This window comes from Condylostylus longicornis, unplaced genomic scaffold (genome assembly GCF_029603195.1).
Source record: "Condylostylus longicornis isolate FDR11 unplaced genomic scaffold, ASM2960319v2 ptg000018l, whole genome shotgun sequence".
Lineage (NCBI taxonomy): Eukaryota > Metazoa > Arthropoda > Insecta > Diptera > Dolichopodidae > Condylostylus > Condylostylus longicornis.
Genome location: NW_026577987.1, coordinates 12533334 through 12547491, shown reverse-complemented (window position 1 = coordinate 12547491; position 14158 = coordinate 12533334). Strand labels below are relative to the sequence as shown.

Genomic DNA, 14158 nt, shown 5'->3' with positions numbered 1-14158 from the left:
TTAATCTTGTGTTTTTTTTTTAAAGAATTTGAGATTTATATTTGCCTTTTTTTTTAACTATAGACCTATTGCTACACACCACTCTTTTATTTTTTCAAACTTTCAATATATCTCAGCAATGTTAAACTAGTATTACTGGATTGATTTAATTTGCAGCAGAGAGTAGGAAAAAAAAAGGAACTACCTACAGACAAATTAATTTGTTTCGTATTTCTTTTTTCTTCTTCTTAACCTTTTTGCGATCTCATTTAGTAAGTTTGTCATAGAAATAAATCACATATGCATTCACATACATATATATACCATATCATTAATTTTCTCATTTTTTGTTGCTGTTTATAAAAAAAAAAAAAATGTTTTGTTTTAAATATAAAAAAAAAAACATAGATCAACAGTTAAATTTGTTAGGCAAGTAAGTAGGTAGAAGACATACTTTTATAAAAGAAAAAAAAAATGGTTACAAAAAATAATAACGATAATATTTACATATGTGTGTGTATGTTCACAATATTATTTGTTATACAAAATAGTTAGAAAAAATTAAATATATAAGAAAAACAAGAACAGGAAAAGATTATTAATTTTTTAAAATTCGAAAGATATGTATATGATTAAATAAATTTATTTTTAAATTATTAGTAATTATCTAATTTCTATATGTGAGGAGAAAACTATAAATTGTAGTAGTATGTACTCATGTCGAACTTTTATTTTTAAAATTTCAATTCAAACAATTTAGAATTTAATTTATTAGTCATAAAAATAAATTAATATATTAGTATATTAATTTATATATGTGTATATATAAATTATATTTAATTTACATTATTCATTATGACAAAATTAGAACATTACCAAAAACATTCCAAGTTCATGAATTAAACAACAACTAATTTAAATTTTTAAATAATATGCTGGTCCTTAAAATAAAACAAACACTTTAAAACTGTACCAATAATTTGAACGGTACTCAAAAAAAAAAAATTTGACAAAATTAGTAATTCAAGATGGTTTTGTGCAAAAGATCCGAAAAGCGTTTAATTGACCATATGGTGACTTGTATATTTTAAAAACTTCGTTATTTTACAGAAAGTCTCCAATATTTTTATGCAGAAATTTTAATAAATCATTATTTTAAATTCAATATTTCTTAACAGCCTTCAATGTTTTTTATAAACCTTCAAAGAATGAAGCGTTATAAGTTGGCTACAAATTAAAATGTACAATTTGACTTATTTTATATTTTTCAACCATAAAAACTTATTTATTTTTGACTTTTTTTTTAATTTTCTGAAAAATTTCTGCTTATTCCTTAGCAATTTAAATTTCAAATTCGTTCCATATTATAAACACAATACTTTGCATATCTTTTTACGCTACAGCATTTAATTAAAAATAATAAAATTTAGAAGAGCTTTAAAAACTATTTTTTTTTGACAATCAGGAAACCTAATTATTTTAATTCAAGTAACTAATTATTTTAATTGAAATTGTTTGCTTTCAACTTAACTACATTTTCCATTTCATTATTAAAATGTTTTATAGTTTCTACAAATATTTTGCCCTCAAAATTAAATTTTATCCTTTATTAATTTTATATTTAATAAAAGTTTACATTTTATATAGCGTTCATGTGAATGTTTATACATAATTATAATTCTATAATACAAAGGTATACAAACTTATAATTGATAAGAATAATTATCTAATATATCAGAAGAAGAAAAAACAACAAGAGAAAATATAGTTGGCCATGTCAACTCTGTGATACCAGTACAAATTTTTTATCATATGTGCGAATAAATATGCTATAGCTGACTATGGGACAGATTGTATTATCATAATCATTTATGAAAAATTACAGTACTTTGATTTCAATATTTTCTTAAATATGGCCAAACTACTATTGAAATTGTATGGCAGCTGCCACGAGGAGTCAATTTTCACGATTTTTATCACAAATAACAGCCCTTATAATACACTTGTTTTCATGAAATTTCTAAATTATAGCACCATTAATTTTTGAGATAATATCAAATAACTTTTGGAGTTGCATGGCAGCTATCACAACTGCTGATGAGATCTCAACAAGTTTTAACTAATATAACTGCTATTTTACGATATTTTTTTTTGTAAAATTTGAGTACTGCAGAATGAACAGTTTTTAAGGTATAGGTATAGCCAAAAACTTTTCAAGTTCTATGGCTATTATCAGAAGAAGCCAAAAAATTTCAATGACTTTTATCAAAACTAATAATGCATTCGCTTGTGCGAAATTTCAATACTATAGCTTCGATAATTTTTGAGATATGACCAAATAAATTTTAAAGTTAAATATCCAATTTAAATAGGATTTTGACATTTACTATGAAAAATCATTTGTAAAAATTTGGTGATCTTAGCTTAATTAGTTTTTGGCTTATCGCAGGGACGGGCAGACAAAGCTAAATATACTCCGAATTCGACGCTGATCAAAAATATATACTTGAGTCTATATCTCAGACCATTATTTCTTAAAGAGTTACAAATGGTAAGGCAAATTTAGTACACCCTTCGAACATACGTTCGTACTGGTATAAACCATATTTATTTTTGAAATATATAGGTAATGGTTATCTTTATATTTGCATAATCACATTTATATGATAAATACATGAAATACACAATATCGTAATATTGTTTGTATTACATTTGTACAAACTACAATATATATAATATTTTAAATAAATACATGAAATAGAATAAATGGAAAATATTTGAAAGAAAACAGCTGTTTATGTCCTTGTAAACTAGAAAAATGAGAAACTCAAAAAAAAAGAAAATAGCAAAAACAAATAAATGGTAGACTTTGGGCGTATCCTTAATAATCACATATAGAATTCTTGAAATATAATGTTATGCATGTACATACATACGTATATATAATATATGCATGCACAAAAAAACTCCATTATAACTTTATTTGTGAATTTATTAGTAGTATAAAAAAAATAAATCATTATTTTTTTTTTCGTTTTTTTTTTATATCAAAAATTACCAAATTTGGGCATGACACATTCTCAATACTTTTATTTGAATCGATAACGAATACAACGAACACTCATATGTGCATACTAATATGTCTGAATGTGTGTTTTATTAAATTTTAAAAAATTAAATTTGTTTTGTAAAAATTGAATAAAATGGCAAGAAAATTTATTTAATTAATTAAAAAATTTTGCTACTTTCTTACGATTTTACAAAAAAATTAAAATATTTTAAATTTATTTTCGTTTTTAATAATTCCCTACTTATGAACATACACACATATTATAATAGTCATTTAAGCTTTAATTTTTGGTAATGTCCGATACATAATTTCGTCGGGAAGCAGAAAGCATTAAGTCAGGAAACTGTGTTTTGAGTAAATTCAATTTGAAAAAATCGTAAAATTGTAAAACTAATCAATTAGTGCAATGGGATTGGTCTCTTTAATTTCTGGATTTATAAACTATATTCTGGATTTGCATGATTTTTAGCCACAACAAAGATTATATTATTCTGATTTAATTCATCTATGAAATCCGAATTCTCAAAAAATGCACTTAGTGCTTTCTGCCTTTTAACCGACGATTTATTAGGCGTACACACATTTAATTAATTACGCCTTTATATATGCAAATTTCATTTTTCTTGCTTTTCCATTTTATTATATAAGTATCTTATAAGTGAATAATTGTATTTTGTAATTTTTGAAAAATTTTGTTAAATACAAGTGTTAAGGGAATTAAAAATTTTAAGACAACATAATGTAATGGCTAAATCACTAACCTCGGTAGCTTCTTTTACTTTGAAAGGTTTGGCAGCCGAAATAAATCACAATATTCGTTATGGAAATAGATAAAATACACAAAGTAAACAAAAATTTTATGAAAGCAAACAAAATCGCGAAATGCAAAAAAAGTCGAATTATTGTTTTAATATTTTGTAAAACAAAAACTAATGACAGATGTTGAAACGCTCAAATGCAGTTCTCGTTAGACTTAGGTATGACTACATTGGTTCCATCGTTTTACTACCTTTGCTTAAGAGTGCTATTAAAGTAAAGTAAGCAAGGTTTTCATTACCATTTAAGACAGTAAAAGATCACAACACCTAAAATTACAATTCATAAATTCAAAATTGTAATTATTCTGTTCTATCTACATTTGTATGTAGTTGTATCACTACTCAGCAATTGCAACTCGTAATCTTTAATGTTGTACTTATAATAAATATCTTATTGTTGCAAATGTGTCATGACAGTAAATATAAAATCACATAAAATTTACTTTACGTGATTTATGAAAAGACCCCAATGTTTTGTGTTGCTTCATTTTCTTATTTCAAATTGAACAAATTAAAAATCTTTACATAGTCATTAACAAATATAATGTGTGCACAATATCGTATAATAAATTAAATTAAAAAACGATAAGAAAAAATAGAAAACGATTATTGCATTTTCAATACAATAATGATGAAGTGAAAATTAAAATGAGAAATAATATTTGTTTGTACATAACAAGGTCAATGTTACATTTTTATATTGTGATGAAAATTATTGTATGTACAACAATATTAAAAATAAGAAGAAAAATACAAAATAAAAAATTATTTTTTCAAGGTAAAAATGCTTTTCAATTGAAAAATAAATTTTAAACAGATAAGTAGTAATTAGTTTAATTAAAGTTTAATGAAAAACAAAAAGAAAACATAAAATTTATTTATATTTGAGTTTGAATAAATCATAGATTTTTTAAGTTTGATTTAGAATTTGAGATGGAAATTAAGATCTTTGTAAATAATAAAATTTATGCAAAAAATTATTTTGCTTTTTTATTAAAATACGCTAAATTCAATTTTATATAATCAATAAAACTCGATTTAATACATATTTTAATTTATCAGTTGGACCAAGTTGTGAATTGCTTTGGTAATGCAGAAAAGAACATTTTGTATTTTGTATGGAAAATGGCAATTCATTTTTGATTTCATTTCGCAATTTTTAATAAGAAATGGTAACACTAGCTGAAATTACCTAAAATACTAAACAAGATGATAGAAAAACAGAAATAGGCCAGATCCATGCAATTGAATTATCTATTTAACATGGAAATTCTTACTGATACATATATAAGGTCTAAAAGACGAAACACAAACAAGTCCAAAAAATAAATTTTTTTAGCTTACAATAGCAATGAAAATTTTAAATAGAACCCTCACTTTAACATTTACCCCTATAATGAAAAATATAAGCTTATTTCTTAAAACCTAAAAAATTTTACAACTCTATACAAATGCTATTGAAATTTTCTTACCATTATTCAGCGTAAGTGCATGGGTAAAAAATTTTTAAATTAAAAGTGTTAATTTAAGAGATTACAATCATGCTGCAGAGAATTCTCAAAACAGTGAGAGTACACACAAAAAATATATTTGCATTTGGACACTCACTGCTTACATACATATATATACATAATAAATATTTAAATAAATTATTTTTACATTTTATCGGCAGAGTTCAAAAGAAAATTAATCTAAATAAGCAATTCAATTAAATTTTTATATTAATTTAGTAGACATTGCTTGATTTTATAATAAATAAATAAATATGTAAGTTTTAATTATTAGTTTTCCATTTAAGAAGACGGCCATCATATTAAAACAATAATAATCAAAACGTACTTTTTTATTTTCCTTCATCCGCTCCAATTGTTGAAGCCTTTGAAGGTTGTCTCTTTTCCTTTTCTTTTTTTGTAAAATTGCCCAACAGGGAATCTATTAAAAGTATATTGTAATAAAATAATAATTTTTAAATTAAATTATTTTTGTTTTTTTTTTTTGTTTTATGAAAATAGAATAGATAGAAAAGATCATTATAACTCTGAACATTTTATATATACTATATATGCATCTATATGATTGTATATGTAAATATACAATCATGTTGTACATGACCATACAATATGTAATTATTATTTTAGTAAATTGAAATTTTTCCAAGAAAACTAATAGAAAACAAAAATTCATTAGATCGGAAGGAAACGTGATAAAAAAAATTTCAATCAATACTGTATTTTTTATATCTCAATATTCTATAGCAAAATAAAATTTCAGTAGCTTTCAGTAGTTTAAAAAAATCAATTATAGATACAAGTTTTAAAAAGTTCTTTAATTAACCAATATAAGTGAGTCATAATATTATTAAATTATTTTAATAATTTATCATTTCTATAAAATTCAGGAAGTTTCAGTTTTATACAGACCGAAAAATAAATAATCAAATATTTTTATTTTTTATCAATAAAAATTATTCTTTATTTTAATCGAACAAATATTCAGACTGAATCCTATTCGATTTTTAATATTTGAGGTTATTGGTATTATATGAAATTGAGATTATTAGCAGGTACGTAATGCTATTTCGATAAAAACAACGAAATCAAACAAACCTGCATTTCATAAAAAAAAAAATGATTTATTCCTTTAAACAGAGTCTATCTTATATAAATTGTCTTAAAAAATTAATCAAATTTCATTTTTATTGATTTTGAACTATTCAATTGGTTTTATTAAAATGTTTCTTTTCTTTCTATTAACAATTAGATTAGACCTAGAGTAAATAATAAGAAACGGAATACTTTCTTATTTCTGTGGTAATAAGGAAAAACAACCTAAATCAGAATTGCTGATTTCCAACTAAATTTAAAGTTTTCAGAAGCCTTAAATTCTTCAAGACTCGTAGAATTTAATTTAATATGCATTTTTATTCAATCATTTTATTTTTTGTTCAATTAAAAATGCTTTTATGAGATTTTATTAAATATTTTCTTTTTTAAACATATTTCAAATTTGATTACGTTTTTTTAAGAAACAAATACACGATTATGTAAGAGTTAAATATTAATTTTTTTTTAGAGAATTTTAGAGAGTCTTCTTTTCAATTTGACCCCATTAAAATTGCCCAAATTGGAACATTGAATATTGTTATAAAAACAGCACAATTTTGTCGATTTAATCGATTTAATTTAAACTGTTCCTCCTTAAGGCTCACATTATAGAAAGAAAAATTTTGTTATATTTTTTATATTTGTAATTTCTAACGTATGTAAACATATACGTATGTTACGTATTTATTCTATACATGTAAGGTTTGTTAAGACATCCGAAATAAAATAAATTTTAAAGTAAATTTGAGCAATTTAAGGCGGCGGAATCATAACCCAACCCCTAATCTATAATAATATAAATTTCTCAAACCGATTTTTATTCATTCGTTTGACAAAACTGGTTTCTTAAGAGACTCGAAATTCGCAAATTAACTATTACTCTAGTATTATGAAATAAAGTCATAAATCTTCAAATTAAAGTTCAGAAAAAGAAATTTCATTTTAACAAAAACAAAATGGTTGACAAAATAGTAAGGTATGTACATATGTATGTATGTTTTTTTTTGTACAAAATTTTTCATTACACAACATAAACTTAAAATATGGAAGAAAAATTTCAAATCATAAAAATTAATTTTCAATTCATAAGTATGTATGTATATACGTAGGTACCTACCTATACTTTCAAAAAATTTAAAAAGAAAAGTATTTTCCATTTGAATAATTTTCTTATAAAAAAAAAAATAAAAAAAAAAAACAAAAATGCAATAAACTTAAAAAAAAAAAAAAAAAACAATTTTTTTTTTGAGATTTCCTTGAGAACATAATCAATGTTTGAGTATTTTTATTTTATTACTTGTGTTTTCTTTTTGTTTGGTTCGTTTGTTTTCCTTGTGAAAATGGTCTAAACACACAAAAAAAAAAAAAGTTTTTATGTTTAAATTTTAAAAACGCGATGTTGCCAAGTGGAAAACAAAAAAAATTTTTTTTTTATTTTTAAAAATTTTCTACTTTAAAACATGATCAACCCCACATGTTTAAATTTTCTTTTCTGCTTTGTGCTTTTCTTCTGCCTATTTTTTTTATACTTATATTATTACCTACACTCTTTAATATTTCAGTGAACAGAAATTATATAAAAAAAATTTGGACCACGTTTTTCTTTTTTAATTTTATTTTAAAGAAGAAAAATTTTTTCTCGTCTTTTTCTACATAGGCACACACAGAAATGAATATACGCACATAATCTGACGTAAATTTAAAGGTTAAAATTTTGGGTTAAAAATAGATATAGAAAAGAAAAAGAAAACAAAAAATGGAAAATTTAAAAAAAGGGAAAAATAAAAATGTCTGATTTTTTTCCCCATTTTATTTTCATAATATAATTACTCCAAAAATTTATTATTAAAATATTAACTTTGTTCTGTTTTTCTTCTTCTTTATTTCGTTGATTTTACATTTTACAAACAAAATAAATGATTTACTTACAATACTTTCATAATTTTCAAAATATCTTAGTAATGACAGATTAACTGAATGATACTTGACATTTTAGTATCATGTATTTTTATAAAAGGTGATTGACACGATTCACGACTAATAAGAGAAATAATTGCATGTAATTATTGAAATTATAGGCGGATGATAGAAAGAAGAAATTTTTATTTCGGCAATTCTTATTATACTCATTTTAGTAAAATATTATCAGAGATTAGAATTCTTTCGTGTGATCTCTACATAACGTAAGTCTTTATTGATTACAACAAACATACTTTAATAACACAATTTTAACATTAATTTTTCAACGATATCTTATTGAAATCGTCTCAATTGATGATTTACTGAAAACAATACAAAATATTGCTTTAAATTTTTATTCACTTACATAATATAAATGTTAAATGAATAACTACAGGGCGCCATTGATCTATAACCAAATTAAAACTAAAATGGTTCAATCGAATTGGAGTAATAATATTTACATAATTTTCTAGTACCTTATTAGTTTGCACTTAAAAAATTATTTTTTCATATTATTACATGTTATATAACTTTTAAAATATTAAATAAAAGAATCAATCAAAAAAATTGCAAAAACAAAAATTTCAAAATTATTATTAAAAAATAATATCATTTTGACATAATTGTACCAATATTGTACCAATTTTGATTATGAATACGATTCAAATACGCATGCTTAAATAAATTTATTTTAAAAATCATAATTTTCTTCAAAAATCATTTTACATATACATAATATATATGTACATAAATATATAATACGGTTATTCACACTATGTGGAAATTTTTAAAAATAAAACTGCACCGCATAAGATCAGTGGGTCTTTTTTCTTATTCTTCTGATTTTGTCCAATTTTTATAAAAAATTCATTTATAAAAAATTTCAAAATTTAAATACATAGCTATATTAATATATGAATGTGTGCATATGTTAAAGCAAAATGTTTAAAATTTTTAAACAAAATTAATTTTATTTATAATTAAATATACATATATACGTATGTATGTTAACACATACACAATATATACATATCTACTCTTAAATTTAAATGCTTATGATATTTAATGAAAAGTTAATATGAAAAAATCCAACGCCCTCTTTCTATAAGTATATAGGATACAATAAAAAGTTTAAAGCTATAAATCCATAATACATTCGCACATTATAATGCATGTACATATATATACAATTATTTTCATTAAGTACTTATGTGTAATTTAACTCTCTTCTCATTCAAATAACAATTGAATTATTGCTCGTAAATTTCATGTGTCAAAATTTTTATAGTCAAATTTTAAAAAATATTAAATTGAGTAAAGAATATCCAATTCTTTTTTACAAAATGTTTGGGTTAATTAAGTTGGTTATACTAGACAGAGAGAGGGTTATTAAAACTTTATAATCTAAAACCTCTGATTAAAACAACCAACACAATTGAAGTTTATTTTGTCATTTAATGAGTTTAAAAACATGTTAATAAATTTAGAAGTAGTTTTTTTTTTGTAATCGCTCGACCACTTTTTTTAAATACGATATTTAGGTTTCAGAATCTGTAATTTTTGTTTTTGTCATATTTATAAACTTTTTTTGAACAGTGACTGATTGCAAAAATTGACACGAATTTAGACATCTGCACCCAAATAATGAAAAAGAAAACTTAATAAGGTTAAGAAAAGTTAATAAGGAAATAATATTAACTTGGCTATTTTTTAATTCATTCCAGCGATAATTCCTAACTTAAAATTTGGACATAACTTTATTTACAAACATATAGACAATGTATATACTCGTATATACATCTGTAATTTTTATATTTTTAAACACAAAAGCATTTGTGAGTATGTAGGTACAAACCTACAGACCTATAAATTAAAAATATAAAATTTATTATATTGAGACAATTTATTAAATATAATCAACAAAATTTTCTTTACTCAATTTATAGTTCAAGTACACGGGAGCGCATATGTCCCAATTGTATAATAAAATACAAATAGAATATAATAGTAAAATACTTAATTTTTGTAAAAGTCCGCATTGTTAATATACCAGTGCTGATTTTTTGTTTAATATATTGAATTAAAGAAAAGAAAAACACAGATTACCTATCTCTAGATAATAAATAAATTAAAAATTTAATAATACTGACATTTTCAAACTAAATTTTCTAAAAAATTTAGTTTCATTATTTGCCTACCACCTTCTTCACTAAATGTCGTCCATGTAAATCATAATATAAAGTTTAATTACTTATTGAAAAGAGCTAAAAGTAAAAATTAATGAAATTAAATCTTCACTAGCTTCAATTCAGTGCAATTATTCCAATCCAAATAGGTAAATGGGTAGGTACCCATAATTATTTGTAATGTCAATACAAAATACCTAGTCATAATATTTAATAGAAATTCATATAACATTAAAAAATAATTTAAAAAATAAATTCTAAGTATGTATAATAAATAAATGAAATTTATTTTTTTTTTATTTTCATCTCTTACAGAATTTCAAATTTTATTAGACAGAGATATAAGAATTAAAAAAAATTCTTGAATAATAAAAGAAGTAAATAAGAGCTAAACCAAACTATAACTATGTAGGTACCTACTTAATAATTATAAAACTAAATAATAGGTAGTAGATAGGCATACCTATTAAATTAATTTTTTATTCTTTTGCTCTCTTACTTTACATCAAAAAGAGCACTAACCTTTTTTTCGGATTTTAAATTTGGCTGTAGTAACTTATAGGTCATTAACTTTAAATATTAAATTTTTATATAAATACATATATGTATGTATGTATAACCAATTTTTGTTTACATGCTACTTCAGACACATTTAACAATTAAAAATGTGTAAAATTTAACTTTATAGAATCCCAAAATGTGAAAACTTATAAATCTAGATGATAGGTTTTATATAAATTTCATTATGCATTTAATCTATACCATTTCAATACTGTAAGAGTAATCGTAAGAATATATGCTTGAATATTTTGTGTATATAAGTTCTACCATGATTATGTTGGTCAGATATAGTATTCTTAGTTTAGGCTATTTCAATTGCAAATCATGTCAGAATTGAAGCCGTGAAATGTTATTTTCTAAAATCTCATGTATGAATTCGAATATTTGATTAAAACACCCTCTATTAAAATTGAATAGATCATTCACGAGATAGCAGGTAGGTAGGTAGGTAGGTAGGCACCAACCTAATATTGGATTGAATTTTAGGTTGTTAAGTCCCAACATTAAAAAATGTTTACAAATTAATTTTCGTTTTAATGTTTATGCCTTCATAAAATAAGACACAATTTTATATAAAAAATAAATTTTAAATTGCATAAAAAAAAAATATCTTGATTCTTGATATGGTAAGATATTTAATCCGAACTTAATCAAAATCGCGATTTTTCCCCACTTTTAATATAAAATTAATAATTTAATATATATATGTATATACAAAAAAAAAAAATTATAAAAGTTCAACACCATGTATTGCCACCATAGAATTGTTGTGCCTTTGATAAAAAAAAAAAAAAAAATACGTTGCTGAAAAACCTTATATGGTTGTTTATTTTCTATCTCATTTCCTCTCATCGAAAATTTATTACTTGTAGTGTGAAACAAAAACTTTTGATTTGCTTCTCTTGTTTGCTTATTATAATTTTTTTATATTCTTTCCTTCATTTTCTTATTTTCTCCAATACATTCTGTAGCGTAGGGTACAATACGACAAAATAATGTAATCTTATTGCTTTGCTTTAAATATTCTAAAAAAGCAATTTGCTGAATCTTAATTTCCCCTTAATAATATATGTATGAAATGCAACTTTTCATATTTTCAAATAAATATGTATACCTACTCAAATATCTACATTTATATACATTTTCTATGCAAAATATTAAAATAACATCCATATGAACTAGCTGATTTGAATTTTAAGCCATTAACAAAAATATTAACATTTACAAAACTATTAAATTTGCAAAAAAAAATTTATTAAAGTAAAGTGAATTTTTAAGGATTTCTCATATAGAATTCATGAAAAATTTTTTACAGATATTATTGTGAACTACAAGCCAAATTAAAATTTTCGGTATATAAATATGTACATACATATTTATATAATATGTACATATGTATATATATTTGTGTATGTACTTATTGAAAATATTACCTTTCCAAAAATTTCGAACAATTTTCACTTTTTTTGCTTTTTCATTTCTATTGGAAAATTTATGACACGCATTCACTGAACAGGCGAATTTTAGAATATCCCATGAACCAAAAAAAAAAAAAAATAAGAAAAAGCAAATGAAAATTTTCAGAGCCGCGTAGTTGCTGAATGGGTGTGAAAATTTTTTTTTTCTGCTTTATGTTATTCTCAATCTCTAGACAAAAGAAATTTTCCATTAAAGTTTCCATACAAATTCAACATTCGAATATTTTAATTAACATGTAGCCAAAAATAACTTATTATATTTGAAAATATTTTTTTCTTCATTAAAATGAAAACCGGCATTTTACCATGTTAAAACTACACAACCACATTGCCAAACTCCATTATAATTTTTTTTTTTCATAATATACATATGTATATGTACTTATATTGTTCAAACGCACACATTCAAACTTCAAATGGCAGACAAAAAGTAGGAAGGCAATTTTTTCTTTTTCATTAAATTTTACGAAATTTCAAATTTAAAATTATAGTAAATGCACTCACCATTTTTTTTTAAATAATTTTTATTTTGTACAATAAATCCTTTGGAAATTAAAATATCTTAAATTCAAGTATTTAACGTTATATGTAGCTTTTGTATTGGTGTTAGTAGACGACACCGCGGACTGAAATTCTTTTTTTTTTTTCTTTGACTTTTTTTTTTAGAACCTTTTTATTTTTAATTAATTTTTTTAAATAATAAAAAAATTTTTCAATAATTAATAAATTATTTTAATTTCTTTCTTCTTGAACCAGTCACAATAGAATTTCTTTACGATGATAATACAATTTCAAAAAAAAAATTGTTAAAGTTGTAGTGTGAACACACTGTGTAAAAGAAAAAAGAAATGCGAATTTTTAATGCTTATAAAACCACACGGCGATTTAAACCCGGTGAAACGACTGACGAGACGATACTGAACGAATAGTCGAATGAAACAGAATAAAACAGTGAAAAAAATTAAGAAAAACTACTCAAAAAAAATATATGTATATATATATATATATAATTAATGACATTTAAAACGCAAAATGACATTTTGGATGGCGATTGATAACTTTTGAAGTATAATGTTATTTCCGAACTCAAAACACAATGAATCGCTTTCGCTAGTGTTTGTTTTGCTGAAAAATATTGATTTTAAAATGTAAATTATAATTAATTTTCAATTTCATATTACAATAATACAAATAAATAATATATGTTGTAATTTTGAAAAACCACCATTTTTGCATTTTTATTTAGCAAATGTTTATTGAAGAATAATATTCGTGTCTAGTTTTTTTTCTTTTAATAATAAGAAATAAGCTCAAAATTGAATTTTTATTTTCAGCTCGGTAAACATTGTTATAAGTATTGTAGTTCGTTTGGAATCCTTCGTTCGAAAATATATAGTTTTGGAATTACACTTTTATTTGTAAAACGTAGTACGTGATCACTTTTCTTACAAGTAATTCCTTTTTCATTTTGCAAAAAGAGATTTAAAGCATCAACCTAAAT

At 22.8% G+C, this 14158-nt stretch overlaps 1 protein-coding gene across 1 annotated transcript in view; it reads right to left on the bottom strand.

Moving 5' to 3' along the window:
- The window catches only part of LOC129606351 (cofilin/actin-depolymerizing factor homolog), a 45493-nt gene extending 31902 nt beyond the window's left edge, over window positions 1–13591 (bottom strand). The window contains exon 1 of the mRNA XM_055516637.1: window positions 13162–13591. Coding sequence (XP_055372612.1) covers window positions 13162–13164 — 3 coding nt within the window. The 5' untranslated portion in view covers window positions 13165–13591. The remainder of the gene's footprint in view (window positions 1–13161) is intronic.
- Between the last annotated feature and the right edge of the window lie 567 nt (window positions 13592–14158).